At 44.9% G+C, this 17,767-nt stretch overlaps 1 protein-coding gene across 1 annotated transcript in view; it reads right to left on the bottom strand.

The window, feature by feature from the left end:
- Positions 1-7,196: 7,196 nt before the first annotated feature.
- cxadr (CXADR Ig-like cell adhesion molecule) overlaps positions 7,197-17,767 on the bottom strand; it is a 54,742-nt gene continuing 44,171 nt past the window's right edge. Inside the window, exons 4-7 of the mRNA XM_050040305.1 lie at positions 15,815-15,970; positions 15,586-15,708; positions 13,759-13,897; positions 7,197-10,554 (exon numbers count right to left, since the gene is read on the bottom strand). Of these exons, the coding sequence (XP_049896262.1) occupies positions 10,269-10,554; positions 13,759-13,897; positions 15,586-15,708; positions 15,815-15,970 (704 nt within the window). The 3' untranslated portion in view covers positions 7,197-10,268. The remainder of the gene's footprint in view (positions 10,555-13,758; positions 13,898-15,585; positions 15,709-15,814; positions 15,971-17,767) is intronic.

Here is a 17,767-nt window from a genome sequence, read left to right as displayed (position 1 = left end):
CAGTACACAGGGTGTGGACAAATTAACAGGAATGTTAGTCTGACCAGCAATTAATAAATTGTGACACTTATAATATTTAATGTTTTAATTAAACATAATTTCCATATAGTTTGTAGTGCCGTATTGGACTACATTGTAAGGTGTTCCTGTTATTTCATACACCCCCTGTATTCTACATGCCTAACCTTATCACTATAGTCAAGCAACACTGTTTGTGAAACGTCCGAGGTCTTTACAGGAAAGGAAATGGGAAAATGTCATGATTAAATCTATTATATTACCTCTACAAGGCTGAATTTCTCTTCAGTAACAACTCGGCTTGCTCGGATTCCTGCCCATACAAATCCATATCTGTGATTTCTATGGGAATTGCAATTGCAATCTCTGAAGAATATATCTGTTTGCTTTGATAGTTACATTGTTTGAAGGACGACACATTTATCTATGTTTGATGAAATAACATGATGAATGCAGAGTGAGGATTGTGGGAGTAAGGGTAAGTCGAAGAGAAATTTTTAAGAAGATTTTAACATCTTAACCGAACTCTGCACGTGATGCCACCCACTCTTATGATTCCATCCATTCACTTTTATGGGGGATAAATTCCTAAAAAGTCATTATTTGTCCCCAGTGGGAGACATGACACTGAGGCCTTACTTCAAACACCATATGCAGTCAATATGTGCTGTTTAAAGGACATCCTGGGCTTTCTAATGATGTAACACAGGTGGGTGTGACCAACAAACACATCCTCTGTGTTTTCAAAATGGGGGAAATCACAGCAAACATGATTTATAGTAGTCTGGGAGGAAAGTGATCCAGTTTATCAAGATATAGTGTATATATAAGATATAGGGTACTTTTTTTTTGTGTTTCCACTGTGAAAAGTTGTGGATGGTACCAATGGAACCGTTCTGTACCGTCCCCATTTTTGGTCCCCCCTCTGTTGGGGTACCTAGCACACAGATCTGGTACTAAAAGGTGGAGCTGTGAACACTACAGTCTGTTGATTGGTCAATAGAGGACGGTCATTCTGCTCAGGGCTAAGTTGTGGCTGGTTTTGAGGCTCATGTAACCACTGTTCATAGTGTGGAGAGTTTTAGTGGTACTCTAACCATAAAATGGAAGGATGTTTTGCTGCCTCTTGGAGCAGTGAGTGACAACAACCCTGCCCACATTTAAGGGTACTGTTTTCAGTGGAAACGCTAGGGTCTAGGTACCATGTCTGAAGGGTTACTTTTGGTTCCAAAGGTACTATGCCGAAATTGTTTGGTGGAAACTGGGCTTTAGGGTTACCAATTAACCTGCATGACTTTGGAATGTGGGAGGAAGCCGGAGTACCCGGAGAAAACACATGCTGACACAGGAAAGACATGCAAGCTCCAATGCTAACCACTGCAACACTGTGCATGTTAAATAAATAAAATAAATAAAAATCTGAAAACCTTTTTTTCTTCCTGGTCTCAGGTGTGTAATACCTGGTGAGAATGAAAGATACTTAAACACCGAAAATTATTTCAGTGATGTCCTTGATGAGCTGAACATTTTGATGTTTGAATGAAGTTTCCATGTTGAACAGTGTTTTAGTAGAAACTGGGAACATAAATGGGATTTCTGTTGCCAAGCAATTCTACCCCATCCAAATCCCATCCAGAACCACAGTCTCATTTAACACCTGTGACAGCTGGAGTGCTGCACGGAGGGGAGGTTTCAGTCTGTGAAGGTGGCCTGAGCTACGTGTCCAGCATGAAGAAAAGACACTGTCTAATTGCTGAGCTGGAAATAGCCTGAAATGGGGGGGGGGGGGGGGGGGTGCTCTGCTTGTGCAGAGGGGAAACGGGATTGCCCCGTCCTGTTAAATCACCACCCTGACCTTTGCCCTCACCGTGGCCACTCAGGGTGATGCTCCTGCACATGGATACACACACTATGTATGAGCACATACATGAACTCATGCTGAGGGACACACATTCGATACATCACTGACATCACTGCGGTGATAATAGAGATGACCCCAATCATCAGAGGGAGGAAAAAGGGAAACTGAGCCCCATTCCCTTGCCAAGGCTACGTTTTATTGCCTGCCTCCATTGTGCCCTCCTGATGACATGGCATTGGAGGATGATCGCCTATAATAGAGTCCGGCCGAGGTGCAGATTAAAAGTACAAATCACATTGTAAACGACTGAGCTGAGCTGCACTGTGTCACCTCCATCTTGGTCTGCTGGGGTTTAAACCACAGTGCTCCCCTGGTTCCAATCTCTCATCATGACTCAAGGAAGATAACAGCACAATGTTGGGACAAAAGATCAAAGGAAGTGTGTGTGTGTGTGACGCCACAGTCCACCAGAGAGAGGATATTAAACCAGGTGTCCTGCCTCTGAGCCTCCCTGTATCCTCTCCTCTCGTCTCTTCTCCTGCTGCATATGGAAGCAAGTCGAGGAGCAGCTCTGATGACATTAATTTCCCCCACACGCTGGGTGTCTCCTGTGGTAAGGAGCTAAGTGCTGCTCTCTCTTTCGCTCATGCTACACGCAACGTTTCCATCAGTGAATAAAATGTCACATCTGCTGATGAGCGTCACCTCACTGAGCCATGAAGCTCACCAGGCAAAGTCCCACCAGAGAGAGGGAGATCTTGATATAACATGATGTTCTCAGACTGAATATAATCTCAGCATGCATCCACCGCTGCTCCTCCACGTTTCCCTGGAGCACATGGGGGGAAGGTCATCCTTCAAAAGTCACATATTAGTCACAGAAATGTGAGCAGCGTGGGGTCGGCATGGTGACCCAAAACGATGCTGAGCTGCAGCGGGCGTAGACATCGGCCCTTAACAGATGACTCCATATAGACCTAAGGGGGAAGACGGAAGAGGTGGGGAGGGCTGTCGGATGCTGTATCAGAGCTCTCCTCCTCCTCCTACTTCCAGACTTGGAGATGAGGAAGACTGACAAATGAGTGCAAAGCAGCTGGGTAAGCCTCCTGAGAAATCTGGGCTGTCTGCAGGCGTAGCAGACGGAGTGGGATGATTGGCTCAGGTCTGGACTCGGCTCCCTCTCCGCAGAGTATCCTCCCCAGCCACGACGCGCAGGTTGTTCAAGGCGACATACGGTTGAGTGCCGTGAGTGTTTGCATGGTGACACATTGATGTTGTGCCTCCTCCTCCAATTCCCTTTCATTTCACATGGCACAATGACTGTGCATTTAAAGTTCAGACTGTCAGCTTTGATTTAACAGTAGTCTCAGACAGACTGGTTGTGTTGCTAAAACGAGCACATCATTTATTTACTTACTTACACACCCACATGAGTGATATTATTATTATGATCATTAAAGGGTAGCTTCAATGTTTTACAACATGGGCCCTATTTTCAAATGTTTTTGTGTCTAAGTGCCTAATTGGAAGAGGAATTTTTTTAACTTGTACAATGCTGTGTAACAGGGCTGCAGTCAGATGCCACAAAACAAGCTGCAATGTAAACACTTGGGGCAATTATGCACCATCAATTTATATTAACTAAAAGTGCTTGTTTTTGTCACTGACAGGCTCAGATCATTATTATAAGTATCTGACAACATTACGGAAAGGATCCCTACAGAGATAGGCTTTTTGTCAAAGCAGAAACAACCCCGAAATTGCTATCACCAAACCCACCAGACTCCATTTAGAAAAACAGTAATTTAATCATTGTAAAACACACTTCATTTAAAGTTAACAGAAACAGAATAAAACTCACAAAAGCCGTCTTTGTTAATTTTTCCACTGTTCCAACAATCACTAACTCTGGTTTAGTTGAAATAAACTCTTAATTCACCCAGTCCGATGTGAAAGTATTCTGTCTCTGCACACGCTAAAATTATTGTTTATTTAAATGGAGTCTGGTGGGTTTGGCGATAGTGATTTTGGAGGGGTTTCTAGGAAACAAAAACAATCTTACTCTTTAACAAAAAGAGGACTCTGTTGGGATTTTTCCATCATGTTGTCAGACACTTAGAATAATAAGACATTCTCACTCCAGCCTCGTCACGTATCGCCGTTTGGTCATGGACTGTTCATGTCCAGCTATGACATGAACGATACCCAGGGTGCATTGGTTGTCGACATTCTGGGACACCGTGTCAAGTTCTGCCTGTTACATGCATTGTCTTCTTTCAAAATGCACTTCCGTATTCACAGGAAATTTACGTTTACATACAGTCTCTTTCAAAATAAATGTACTACGTCGGTACAACACTGCGAAATGACGTTTTTTTCTCCAACAACTAACACGTGATTAGGTTCAGAAAAAAGAACACTTTTTGTCACTGACAGGCTCACATTGTTCTTCTACGTGTCTGTCAACATTATGGAAAGGATTCCAACAGAGATAGAAAATCATTTTAGTTAAAGCTGAAACAGCCCCGAAATCGCTATCACCAAACCCACCAAACTCCATTTAAATAAACAGTAATTTTTGCATGTTTACAGCCAACATATTTTCCCATCTAACTGGATGAATTAAGGGTTTATTTCAACCTAACCAGAGTTGGTGATTGTTGGGGCAGTGAGAAGACAAATCAAGTTGTTTATTTTGTTTCTGACTTAGAATGAAGTGTGTTTTCACAATAATAAAATTACCGTTTATTTAAATGGAGTCTGGTAGAATTGACGATGGTGATTGCAGAGCTTTTTCTGGTTAAAGAAAAAGGTTTATCTCTGTTAGGATCTTTTCCATAATGTTGTCAGACACTTAAAAATATAATGTGAGCCTGTCAGTGGCAAAAACAAGCACTTTAAGTGGACATAAATTAAAGGTGCATAAATGCCCCGAGTGGTTACATTGCAGCCTGTTTTCTGACGCACTTTCACTCAATATTGGACCAATTTCAAAAGTTGTTGTTAGCATTAGTCCCTTAACCACAAAAACATAGGTAAATATGGGCCGGGTTGAAAAATACTGAAGTTACCCTTTAAAGAATAACAGAAACTGAACTGAAAACACAAGAGTCCTGACAGTACAGTCTGTATCCATGTGAATACTACTGCGACTGAAACAAGAGGGACCGTGTCCAAAAATGGCTGTAACTCCTCAGTCAATTATCGGATGTAGCTGTAAAAGCTTATATTCACATCATAATCTGTGTCATTTTACATCCAAAGTGCTGAGAGCGCCGAGCCAAAATGTTAATGTACTGCTGTGCCAACGGAGCCGATGGAGCTCGCTCTTCATGCATATGCATACTCCTCCATCCTACCCAGAATTCCCCCTGCTACCCTCTCCCAACCTGACTGAGGTTTCTAAAAACGGCAGGAAGCTTAACGTCTGTGACAGCAGACGTCACGCCGGAGGAGAGCGACTTTGATGAGACCCGTGCTTTTAGAGGCCCTCTTTTGTTAGCAGGGAGCGAATCACGCTTTACAAGATAAATCATCCCGCTAGCAGCCAGCTTAGACTGTGTACAACCAGATAAGGTTGCCAAGGAAACCCTCCTGGAGAACCAATGAGCTTTTTTTTTTGCCATACCAACCTCCTTGATCTGTGCAAACAATTAATACCTTACCCAGGCAGAAGGGAGGGAGCCGGGGAAGTGAGAGGCAGGCACAAATCCCCAGGTGCTTAGCACAACACCACTCTCTCCCTTCAGCTGTGTGAATGAGGACATGAGGTAAAAAAAAAAAAAAATGTCACAAATGGATATTGGGCTGGAAGACACTGAGGGATGATGTATGACTCATTGTACATTAATTCAATGAGAACAGCCTTTAGTCCATAAATCTAATCTGCACGTGTTCGGTGGCACACATCACGAATGTCCTTTTAATGAGTGTTTTGAAATGCACGGCCATAAAAGTGTCATTACGCCTCGCCACATCCATTTGTGGGACGGCTTTGATTGTGCAGGTATCACTGCATCTGAACAAACCCGGTGCATAAGAGAACCCCTGATGTGCAGAGCTGCTGGGGGAGTCATTAGGATCCACGAGGGACTAGGACTAGCCATAGATCAATGCTCTGGGGCCCTATCTATTACTGACATCCAATTATCGCAATGGACGTCCGCTTAGCACTGCTACTAAGTGCTTTAATCTTTGTATCGACTACCTGTCAGCAGCCTGCGCTCAGTGGAGCTATTGGCTAATAATCAGCTATCGATCTATCCACACGTCCAGATCACCAGCATGTTGTTGAGTGTATATAAAGTGAGAATAGGGCGACAGTGGTCAGGATAAAACGACACAACAGCAACATGTGCATCCCTCAGTCATTAACAAGGCTTTTCACACCATTCAGCATACTTAATTAGAAAGCTAATTTTGTCTAACTTTGATTAGTGCTGGCCTGCAATGAAAGTAATTACCCACCACATTAACTACGGGGGGAAATTGGCTGTAATTGAAAAAAAGATGTTGACACAAGTGGCCATGATGCTACTGACAATACAGTGCAGCAGGGGAACTGGAACGAGTCGATACAAAGCCTACAGCATGCTGGTAGGCAAGTCAGGTCACACACCTTTGCATGTTTTTACTGTAGCTGCACAGTGAGCACGGTGAGACGGCAGGCAGTGATTGTGCCTGTCCCCTCTTAATTGATTAATTACAGTCATTAAATGGTTAGAAAGTCACCTCACCTGGTGTAAGGGGGCGGAATTCACCGGCTGATTAAAATTAATCACAGTCAGGAAGCTGCGGGAAGCCGAGCCCCCCAGGGACCACGCGCCACTGGAGAGGAGACAAATTGAGATTTTATTCATGCTCAAGTCAACAAGCTGCTGCTGCTGCAGTAAACAAATAAACAAACATGGCTGACGATTCATTCATTTTCCATGACTGCTTATCCTGTTGAGAGGGGGCTTGAGCCTATCCCAGCTGACATTGGGCGAAAAGCGGGGTACACCCTGGACAGGTCGCCACACTATCATATCTGACACATAGAGACAGACAACCATTCACACTCACATTCACACCTACAGACAATTTAGAGTCACCAATCAACCTGCATGTCTTTGGACTGTGGGAGGAAGCTGGAGTATCCAGAGAAAACCCACGTTGACAAGGGGGGGGGGGGACATGCAAACTCCACACAGAAGGGCTCCCACACCCCCAGGGTTTGAACCCCCAACCCCAGGAACCCTCTTGCTGTAAGGCGACAATGCTAACCTGCATCATCTTGCTGCCCTTCAGTAAACAAATAAACAAACATGGCTGACTGTTCTTTTTTTTTTAATTTCATGGACTTTTATTATTCAAAAATACAGCACAAAAATACACACAAAAAGAAAAAAACTGGTTTTCACACAGTGTGCAAACCTCAAAGGAGATCTCCATACAATATTAGTACGTTGATTTCAAAGCTACAGTTAATATTGTTAGTAGTTAATGTTCTGAGCGCAGAGAGGCGACGGCAACAGCACCGTCTCCCCGAGAGCTCTGTACAGTTTGTCAGCAGGTGAAACTAGAATTCTACAGGGGCCCATCCTGACAGCAAACTCCCCTCATGTACAATACACCTGCTCCCACACCCACACACACACGCAGTAGTGTTTAAGAGGAACTGACAGATGCAATTTCTTTGTCTAGGCAGGTCCAGGTTGGTCTCACTTTCCTCTGTGTTAGAAAAAAGGTGCGACATCCAGTCTGCCAGGAAGTGTACAAGCCGAGATGTTGCTACAGCTGTCACCTCCCCTTAGATCCCAGGATTCATACATACACACACACAATGCCGGAAATTTCCAGTCATACCAAGGGAGCGTTCACACTGTACTGACATGACCCGCACCGCCCCTCCTCTTCTGTTTTTTAGATATAGATTCGCCAAGCACAGCACGGCAGAGCATCACATATACATACAAACATCATCTTTATATCATTCAACTGTGTTGTGATTAGATAGGGTTACTGCGACAGGATATTTATACATACAGCCAAAACCATTAGTTATTTTCTTAAAAAAAAGCACATCAATTTACTTAAATAAAGTAAAAAAAAAAAACATGTTTTGGAATACAAAATCAAAGCTGTAAGACTGTGATAAAGGTTTGTTAAAGGGACAGTACACCTCAAAATCGTAATCAAAAAGTATTTTTTCTCTTACCTGTAGTGCTGTTTATCAAGCTAGATTGTTTGGTGTGAGTTGCCGAGTGTTGGAGATATCGGCGAGATGTCACTCGGCTTGTGATGCTCAAAGCGCCAAAAACATACATTTGAAAAGCTCAACAGCAATGTCTTTCCAGAAATCATGACCCGGTTACTCAAGATATTCCACAGACCTTGTTGTGAGCAGTTTCATGTAGGAACTATTTTCTTTCTACACCTACAAACCCCATCACTGCACAGAAGGAAGAGTGCATCTACTCATGGTCCTCCAACACTCAGCAACTCACACCAAAACAATCCAGAGTGATGAGCAGCTCTACAGGTGAGAGGAAAAATACGTATTTTTGAATTCGGGTTGGACTGCCCTTTAAGCTGTGGGGGAATTTGGAAGCGGAGAGTGGGTGTGGGAAATCCTTGACTCGACCTGATGGAGCCAACAGAAAACAATCGATAGGCTCACTGTGTACTGATTATTAAATTGTTTTAGCTGCTGTGGGCTGTGACGGCCGCTCGGGATGCTGCTGTTGCTCAGAGCACAGCACACATTGTCAGATGTGCTACGACACAACTCAACTGGGGCAACAAGGCACAATAGAAGTTATTAGAATCCAGCTGCGAGGGCTGTGCAGAGGTGAACCGAGGGTGTGTGTAAGGCTGCAATAAGGAATAGAATAAGGCGTCGGAGAAAGTATTCATACTGTGTTTCTTGTTAAGAAGCAGACAAGATGAGATGTTGGGCTTCGAAACAGTTTGCAAACTATGGAACAATGGGCATGTTTTAAGAGTAGAAGAACCCAAAAACTGCAGGACTGACTCGAGGCGACTTACACTGACTGACTGACTGACTGAACATTTATATTGCCCAGCACTGACACTGCACAACTTGAACCAAAGGTGGCTGTAAAGTGAAGAGAGCAGTTTCTCATTTGTTCCTGTGTGTGCACGCAGGCACGCTCCACATCCTTCATTAGAAAGTCCAATTAACGCTACAGAGGCCGTGAAAGGTTTCACAGAGAAAAGGTTAATCAAGATATCGGCTCCTCGTAATGCAACTGCAAATAAGGAGGATTACATACGCCGTACATCTGAGCAGGGGTGACTAATACAACGGATGATAAATTAAGACTGTCTGTGTGTGTGTGTGTGTGTGTGTGTGTGTGTGTGTGTGTGGGGAGGCTACATGTTGCGGGGGTTAGGGGCCTGTTGACAGTCAAACACAATCAAAGCCGATTGCTCAGTGAACCTTGCTGTCCAGCTGCCCTCTTCTTCCCCAAATACGCTACCGCCTCTTTTATTGTTTTTTAAGCTCGGTCAAGAGGCAGTAATCCGCCCAATCAAAAGATGTGTTGGCCTGAACCTCCCCCGCACAACCAGCCAATCCTGTCCACGTCAGCCCCCCTGCCCAAACCCAGACTGGACAATTCAAACAGCAAACGCTTCGACGGCAAACGGTTGACCTGAAAAGGCATTTGTCGAGGGATTAATTAAAATGTGTGAATTTTCTTCGAACAAGCCCGTCTTTCAATTTTTCCAAAGGTCAGAAAATCTCATTTAACAATAAATTTATGGAATTAAAAATGTCAGAAAGGGGCAGACTGGCAAACGATCATACTGTTATGTAGGCGCAGAAGACGATAACCAAACTACACATTTCCCAAACTCCCATTCACAAACATACACTTATATCCACACATACAGCTGCAGTTTTATACATACATGCATGCATACAGCTGTACAGCTGGCCAATCAGGGGCCTGGATCTGTTTTGAACATACAGTATCTCTACAGCAAGGGCCATCTATATTAAAAAACAAAAAACAAAACATGCATTCACTTATGTACAATATAATTTGTATATTGACCATTCTGCTTTATATCCACACCAATTCATTTTCAGTGAGAAAGTCCAGGAAGTAAAATTCATAAAAGTTTTTTTTTTTTGTATTTGTATTTGATAAAAAGTTAATGTGCTCTGTTGTGATTCCAGTACAACTTGATTTCTCTTCTCAGCACCACAGCAGAGCCAGGTCTCATCAGAGGAGTAAACTCCCATTTGTAAATAACGAAGAGCTACAAGTCAGGCGAGCCCCACCCAGCTCCTGCTCCATCTTCATTGGCTTGTGTCCTACTCCCTTCCTTCGTTCCCTCCCCTCGTTGCACGGTCCCTTCTCGAGAAGAGGACGAGCTACTAGACGATTGAGCCGTCCCTGTTCTGGGCAGGGATCATGACGGCGACGCCCCCCATACGGCTAATGTTGGGGCCGGCCATCCTGGTAGGAGCGCCGGGCGGGGGCAGGGGGGCGTGGCTCGGAGGCCTGTCGTATTCCTCTGATGAGGGAATCTTGTCATACTGGGGCTTCAGGGCGTAGTCCTGCAGGTTGGAGGGCGACATGGAGCCCAGGGAGGAGCGCTGGCTGCCCACGGTGAAGCTGCGCGCTGTCGAGACACGACTCTTAGGAGGGGGCACGTCCTCTCTGAGAGGAAACAGAGATGGGAGAACGTTCAGACAATAAGACAAAGCAAATTTATTTATTTACAACATTTCAGCAACAGGGCAAAGAGACACATAACAAAAGGACATATAGGTACAATTAAAAACATTAAATGTATTATTAAATCATCATCATTAAAGGTCTGTTCTGCAGGATTGTCAGTTATTGTCTGAAAGGCCCTATGATTTCTGTGATGCCGGAAAAATGGACGAAAGTGCGGAATTTTACAATAAAAACTGCAGTCAGCTGTAAAATGCGGAATATCGTGAAATTTGCCAAAATGCTGTCTCAATTCATGAGCCTTTGAAAACGATGTTGCTATGTTTTGGTGTCATTTACAGGCACTGTTTCCATCCTTTGCTCTTTGTGCTGGTGTTTTATTGAGGGCTGCACTCAGCTCCTCCACACGCAGCGCCAGAGCCGCCGACAGCTGTCACAGAGACTTCACTCTGCTCTGCTTGTGTCTGTCTCCAACTTTAGAGTCTGTAGGTTTGATCATGCATGTGTGAGTGATGGCTAGCTTGACACAGTCTTTTACTCAGCCAAGCTGGATCAAATTATGACCTCCTGTACTTCTTGGGTCGTCCAGAGGCAGCGTCTGATGTTTCTGCATCAAGCCAGCCTCTCACATGTGCGTGGTCAAACCGGCAGCTGCTGCTAAAGTAGGGAGTGTCCCTGAACTCAAACTTGTAAATGCACTGCAACAGCCATGGATACAAATATGACTGTGTCTGCTTTTTAAAATAAGGTGTTAATACAGTGTAAACACCTGTATAGAAAAATGATTAATTGAATTATATTCACAGGAAGCGCCCTGAACTCCTCCAGTTGAAAAAACGCCAACTCAAAGTGGAAAAACGCCTCGTGTCATCTCTTTTTTCCCATTGTCCAATCGCATGATTTGAGAGGCGGGCCTATTGTGGTGATCATGACAACAAGTTTACAGTCTCTAAACAATGGAGGAGAAACTGGTGGTACCAGCTGCTGGATACCCAGAGCTATACGGCCTGACGACAGACAGCAGGTTGTCAAACTGCCCGAGTCATCCTAAAATATAACTGTAAACAGCCATCATCGAGGAGAAGCTCCTGGACCAACTGGTGGTACTCCCCATGATCCACCCTCTTTTTTAGGGTCTCATGTACCCACACAGATCTCCGTTTATCTGCTGACAGCCTCTCACTCTCAACCAGAGCTACAGACAGTACCCTCTGAATAAACATTAAGAACTAGATACTAATTACTGTCACAAAACAAAAATAAATAAATGGTAGATTGATTACATGGGAAGGTTAGAATGAGGAGGGGAGTCAGTGGTTGCCTGGCAACAATAAAAAGGCACAGCAAGCGTTTTTTCCCCCACTAGTGGCATTCAATTAAAAAAAAAAAAAGGCAGTGTGGTGCACCTCAAGAGACTTGGACACAAAACAGACCGAAACAAGTGAAAGATCTGGAAAAACATTTAGTTTCTCTGGAGGGCCCTTTCTATAACAGTGTAGGAAACTGATAACAACAATCTGAGCATGTTTGTGCCACAAACGAGCACTGTTAGTGGAAGCACATTGACGGTGCACCTTCCTGTTTTGCTGTTGCTTGCTGCAGCACTCTCTCTCAATACCAATTTTTGATGTTCCCACGAAAAATACTGGATGAAAAATGGTGCATAAAAATTGAATGCTGCTTACTCCTGTTTACAAGACTGCCCCTTCATTAGCTCACCTGTGTGTCAGGTCAGAAACTGAACATGGAAAATGGTTTTCTCAGGTGCTATAAACCCAAATGAAGCTTGATGACACACCGGTATAAAAGTCTGGAGTGTCTGGCACTCGCTGCCCACAGTGAGGAAAACAATGAATACTTAAGGAGCCTGTGTGAGTCATTTCAAGAGCAAAACATGATTTGACTCAGTAAAGAGGGACAAATAATTGGAGCTGGCCTGTTTGATTGGTCGGGGCAGTGTCTGCACCGCTCAGCCACACTGACTGTGTAATAGCCTGTAGAGATTGAGCTGAGCAACCAAGTACGGCTATGCCCTCTACTCCCTCTGCCACCACATTAACAACTAATAAGCAGCAATAATCCAGTTAAATGCTCAATCAAACTGAGCCTGAGGGGCCAGAGCTTGTTTAGTCCATAGCTTCATGCTGTGGTGTTTCAGCGAATGTGTGTCTGTCTGTGTATACGAGACAGGACCAGTGGTCTAATCCTCTTTGTCCTACAGCATGAGTGTCACATTGTGGTCTTAGACAGATTCAGTCCGCAGCAGAGTGATAGTAAGCCCAGGGGTTGTACAGAGCCCGTGGGCCGGATGGAGAGCTGGATGGCGAGGGGTGGGGGGGTAGGTGGCTCTGGAGTGGGGGTGGGGGGCAGCCAGCGGCAGACATGACACAGGAGCCACAGAGCAAACAAAGCTTTCAAACTGATTACCACAGCTGTTTATTTGAGGAGGGGTAAAAAAAGAAAAACGCTGATAGAGAAAAACCATTTTCATGGTTGTTGGGGCTGTCGGAGACGTGTTGTTGCGTGTGCATGTGTGTGTGTATCTGCGATGACCACAGGTCATACTACAAGTGGAGCTAGGCGTAATAATCACATGTACCCTATGGCATTTTTGATGCTTATATTGTATCCAGTATTATAAAACCAGAGATGCATTTTTTTCATTACACAGCAAAGACTACACAGTGCTCCAAAATATCCTTCCATCAAAGGGAGCTCTGGGTATCTATGAGCTTGTTTACTCCTGGGATAAACGTGTTTTGGTGAACAGTCGAGACACATCGTCGTTCACACCTGTGTCTATCATGCGACTAAAACTGACCACTTGTGTTCAGATTTTGTTACTGCCTATGTCACTCACACTAGAGGGTGAATAGCGCCCCACACACAGTTATAACGTCCTTGTGAGCTGCCTGCTACGTCATGTTAGCAGTTGTGCCAGTACAGCTGTTGCTGATATTGCTGTCAGAAGAATTCAACATGTCTCCTTTCACAGGGTAAAATGATGGACAGTCACACAACACTTCCTCCAACTTGTCGTACAGAGGGCAAGTTATAAAGCGCTAGCACGGGATCACCAAAACAACGATCTGGTCCTATTTAGAGCTGTCCCCTTGTGATGCATGTTACTATCAAGCGTCAACAGGGCCTGTGAGCGAGAGTCATCGATGTTTTAGTTGAGTATACCTGATCTCGTTGCAGATTTCCTTCTCGTACTTCTTCCTGTGACGGGCGCGGCAGCAGCAGTACAGGATGATGGCGATGATGATGAGGATCAGAAGCACAGCGATTATGGCTCCTGCGATGATGCCTGGAGTGTTGGGGGCTGGACCACACAAGGAAGAGAAAGGTTGGAGGGTTTGGTAAATGTCATGTGGGTAGCAAAGACTTAAAGATAACTAAAGGACCTTTTTTTCAGCTCATCACTTTGAAAATAGTTAAACATTTCTAAAGTGCACTTACTAGAATCAGTCAGAGATCCCTCTTCCACTAAAACGCAAATTAAACTTTCAGCGTCTGCATAGCCACAGGGTACTAGGTGATGTAAATTTTATCATCTGCTGACTGCACATGTGTACGCAGAGACCAGATCTAATATAAAAAGAACCGTAGCCCATTATGAAGTATATCCAACTCTTAAGGATGAGTCTGAAACAGACGCTGGGTCAAAGAAGAGTGTCGGGGCAAGAGTAGGTACCTCTGGCACATGTTCTTCCATGTTCTTGTATGATAGCAACATCATGCTCCAGCACTCGGCTACAGCTGCCCCACGCTGCAGCACTTGTTTGTTTGTTTGTTTCTCCAGCACTCGGCTACAGCTGCCCCACGCTGCAGCACTTGTTTGTTTGTTTGTTTGACAGGCTGTCATAGTGTGTGATACCACAGCTTCTACTACTCAAGCAGCCGACACTGCCTGGATCCTCAAACCGTGTCCACAGCACTTGTGAATCAAATGTAATCCATCTTTTTAGATGCAGTGGAATCTTCTGCAGGACTTTTATTTCAGTGGCTGTAGCACTCAGAGGACGACCATGTTATAACTCTGCCACTCTGCTTGCTGAAATCTGTTCGCTTTCTCTGTTTAGCTGCGATAAACTGGCAGATTTTTGCTGCAGTCGCCTTTATCTTCTATTTGTTGGCGAGGAAATATTGAATACAGCTGGGCTTTGGTTGCTCGTGTGCTGGCACTGATAAATGTACCATCAGTGCACGTACATGAAAAATATTAACATAATAATAACCAAACAGGTCCCAGATGCTCAATCTTTATAGTAGAAGATAAAAAAATGTGTACATAGCCTGAGCTAAGGTACAGGTAATAAGGCTGCACATATGCGGCCAACAACAAGACTAATATCTCAACTAGGGCTACAACAATTAGTCAGTTAACTAATGGACACATTATTCATCAGCAACAGCAAGAAAAAATGCAAAACATTTACATTTCCAGCTTCTAAAACTTGCTGGTTTTCCTTTTCTGAAAATGATACTAAACTGAATATCTTTAGGTTTTTGACTGCCAGTGGGATAAATCGAGACTCTTGATATTTTGGTCCATAATCAAATACCTGCAAAGTAATGACTATGTCACCAGCCTCAGCTGTAATCTGTGTTTTCAGGGAGTAAATATCAGCATGCTCAGCTAAGAGACTTAACACAGTAAACATTACACCTACTAAAACCCGCTGACGTTTCAAGCTGAGCATTTAGGTCAAAGTACCGTTGTGCAGCTTCACAGAGCTGCTTGCATGGCTGCAGACTGTAGACTTGGACTTGTTCTCAATTTTGTCTCGTTGTTAAAATGTATATTTTAGTTGACAGGGAAATAAGTCGCCAGGAACATCCCTAGTATCGACATTTCACCCACACCTACTGCAAACTGTAACTGAACGATTCCGATGGACCTGTTTTTGTGTGCGTCAGGTACATTAGCCGGCTGACCATCAGATGACACTTTTAGCACCACGTTTACTACAGGTCGGTGCAACAAGAGGAAGTTAGATAGGTACTCACGAGGCGTCACTTTTAGATACAGTATACAGTCCTCAGTGCCAACACGGTTGCTGACGGTGCAGCGGTAGGTTCCAGATGCACTGGCAGATGCGTTCCTCACGTTAATGGTGCCTGCCACTGGATCTGTAGTGAAGGCAAAGAACAGTGTTAAACAGAAAGTGGAGGTGTGTGTGGGACCTGGAAACTGATCTCTGTTTTGTTTGGGTGTGGTGGTGAGAGGGTCCCTTACCCATCACAGCGGTGCTGGGCAGCACCTTGCCTTCACTGGTCTTCTCCCAGCCGTACTGCAGGGGGTTGGTACCCTCGCTGGATAAGCACCTCAGCACAATGTCTTTGCCTTCCTGTGTGGGGCCTTCAGCATAGCACCTGGGCTTGGATGGTTTCACTGTGGAGAGAGAAGGAAACAAAGGAGAGTGATTTAGAAAGGTGAAAAATAACAGCCACAACCAGGTGGCCACGTTAGCTCGACACAACAAAGTCCCCCTGCCTACAGCCCTGTAATTCTTCAGTCTTTCATATCGTGCCCAACTTGTGTGTCTGTGTATTGTGATTTCCTAAAATTCACTTCCTCTCTTGCTCAAAGCAGCAGTCATCAGTTTAATGAGAGCAGTAATCAGAGTAATTGATACAGCTGCTGTCATTACAGGAGCTGTCACTCAGGATAATCACAAGGAGGAAGGGAGCCGCTTGCCTTGGGACACACAAACACACGTGGACACGCAGTGTTCAGGGTTAAGGATGGAGGCGAAGCTTTCTGTCTTAAAGCCGAACGTGTGCAAACACTCCCCGGTCAGTCAGAGAGAGTGCTGCTGGCAGGAGATGAGATGGGGGATTCGAAAACAAACAGAGCTTCAAATTAAAAGCAGGCCGACTCCAATGAAACCCAGACGTGCAGTCAGCGAGGCGAGGAAGGGAAGAGGAAGGGAGGGAGAGGATAAGAGAAGGGGACTATGAGAGGTAACGTTTCTGAGGCCACAATCCAAGTCCATGCTGCGTGTTCGCTGACAGAAAGCTGACATCATGGTGCGGTAATAATGGATTCTGTAACAACAAAACCCTGGAGTGGGGCTCTCCAGATCTGAACCAGGTGTCAGGCGGGAGGGGGAAGCTTAGCAGGCATAACCGTAAGGATTAACAGTAGACTGACAGTACTGAGTGCTCCTACTAATCTAATAAACACACAGGGGCCAGGAGGGAGGGGGCAAAACAGAGAGCCGGGGAGAGCAAAAATTAAGCGAGCGCTGATGGACAGATGGCAGAGTGATGGGGGCCAAGGCCGCACAGCTCCTAACTCACTGACCTGCTCTTTGCTGCCGCTGCACCTCCACACACATCCACACGGCACACAGTAAATGTCAGAGAGCTATGACATTTTGAATGCATCTTTTAAAGGTGAAAGTCAACTCGACGCCACCGAGGGCTGTAACACACGGCTCCTCTTATTAGGACCGCTGTCCGATGAGCAGATTTATTTGTTTGAAAGATGAGGTCAAAGAGGAAGGTGACAGAGGCTGGAGGAGCGCGGAGAGATAAAGGGCAGAGCGACACAGCTAACCTGGCTCTGTTAAACGAAACAATGAGTTGAGATTTATGAGCCGCACAAGGCTATCTTGCGGACGAGATAAGTAGAGAGGGATTGTGAGATTGTGGTGTTCGCTGCAGTCGGGACGAGAACAACTTCAAGGAGTGACGACTGATTGTTGACTGATAAAGTGAAATACAAGCGACTAGTGGGCACTAAAACCAGGCAGAAGGAATTAAAGAGATTGGCTGCTGAGCTCTGCGGTGAGATCCTGAATGTGATGAGGAGCGCCTGGACAATCAGGCAGGCAGAGCTACGTGATTGGCCGGTGAGAGGAAAGGTGGGGTCTAGTCAGAAACAGTTGTGAGTTGCTGACATGCAGTGCTGGACAGCAGGTGGCTACTCTCCTCGTGTTAACTTCAATGTCCCGCTGCAACCAGAGGAGAATACACAACGAGGAGTGCTACCTGCTGTACATGTACACTCAGCATGGGTACACACCTGCATATGGCCCAGCATGTGACGAGACACGGCACAGTATAAACTGTGTTTATGTTTGTGCACACACATGCACGCACGTCTGTCCCATTCTCGGGACCGTCCACCTTGTGACAAGATCGACCTGAAGGTAAAATGCAGAGCAGGCAAGATGTCCTCCTC

The sequence above is a fragment of the Epinephelus moara genome, chromosome 3 (assembly GCF_006386435.1).
Source record: "Epinephelus moara isolate mb chromosome 3, YSFRI_EMoa_1.0, whole genome shotgun sequence".
NCBI lineage: Eukaryota > Metazoa > Chordata > Actinopteri > Perciformes > Serranidae > Epinephelus > Epinephelus moara.
This window is presented reverse-complemented; position numbering and strand designations above follow the sequence as displayed.